At 64.3% G+C, this 670-nt stretch overlaps 1 protein-coding gene across 1 annotated transcript; it reads left to right on the forward strand.

The window, feature by feature from the left end:
• Nucleotides 1–4: 4 nt before the first annotated feature.
• On the forward strand, nucleotides 5–664 carry LOC107735192 (voltage-dependent calcium channel gamma-8 subunit-like; the record flags this gene model as incomplete). Its single annotated transcript, XM_016546960.1, has 1 exon — nucleotides 5–664. A coding segment is annotated over one exon (660 nt), but the record flags the coding sequence as incomplete, so codon positions are not given.
• Nucleotides 665–670: the final 6 nt, after the last annotated feature.

Genomic DNA, 670 nt, shown 5'->3' on the forward strand with positions numbered 1-670 from the left:
GTCCTTCTACTTCGGCGGCCTGTCGTTCATCCTGGCGGAAGTGGTGGGCGTGCTGGCCGTCAACATCTACATCGAGCGCAACAAAGAACTGCGCTGCCGCTCGCGCACCGACCTCTTCCGCAGCACGACCTCAGCCGTGTTACGCCTGCCGGGATACCGCTTCCGGCGGCGTTCCTCCCGCTCCAGCTCGCGGTCCACAGCGGAGCCGACCCGCTCCCGCGAGCAGTCCCCCACCTCCGCCATCTCTCCCAAGAACTTCGGCCCGCCCCTGGCCACCGGCCCGCCGCCCTTTTCGGTAGCCACGCTTCCCAATCCGCACACGCACTCCGGAGGAGGCATGGGGGATATATCCATGTACACGCTCGGCAGGGAAGGTAAGCCGCCCATGTATGGTACAGTCGACCGTGCCACGCTCTACCAGCTGCACAATTACTTTCCGACGAAGGAGGGCGGCGGCGGAGCGCTCATGACGGGAACGCTGCCTTCTCTCTCCAAGTCGAACCTGGCTGCGTCGACCAACGCCACCCTCAACACCTCGTCTTCCTCCGGCCCCCAGCAGGCGCCGCTGTCTGCCGGCTCCTCCGCCACCATGGAGAGGGATCGAGGGCTGGGAACCTTGGATCGGCTTGGTAAAGGAGACAGTTCAAACACTAACACTCTCAACAGGAGA

Source organism: Sinocyclocheilus rhinocerous, unplaced genomic scaffold, assembly GCF_001515625.1.
Source record: "Sinocyclocheilus rhinocerous isolate Xijiao unplaced genomic scaffold, SAMN03320098_v1.1 C35860700, whole genome shotgun sequence".
Lineage (NCBI taxonomy): Eukaryota > Metazoa > Chordata > Actinopteri > Cypriniformes > Cyprinidae > Sinocyclocheilus > Sinocyclocheilus rhinocerous.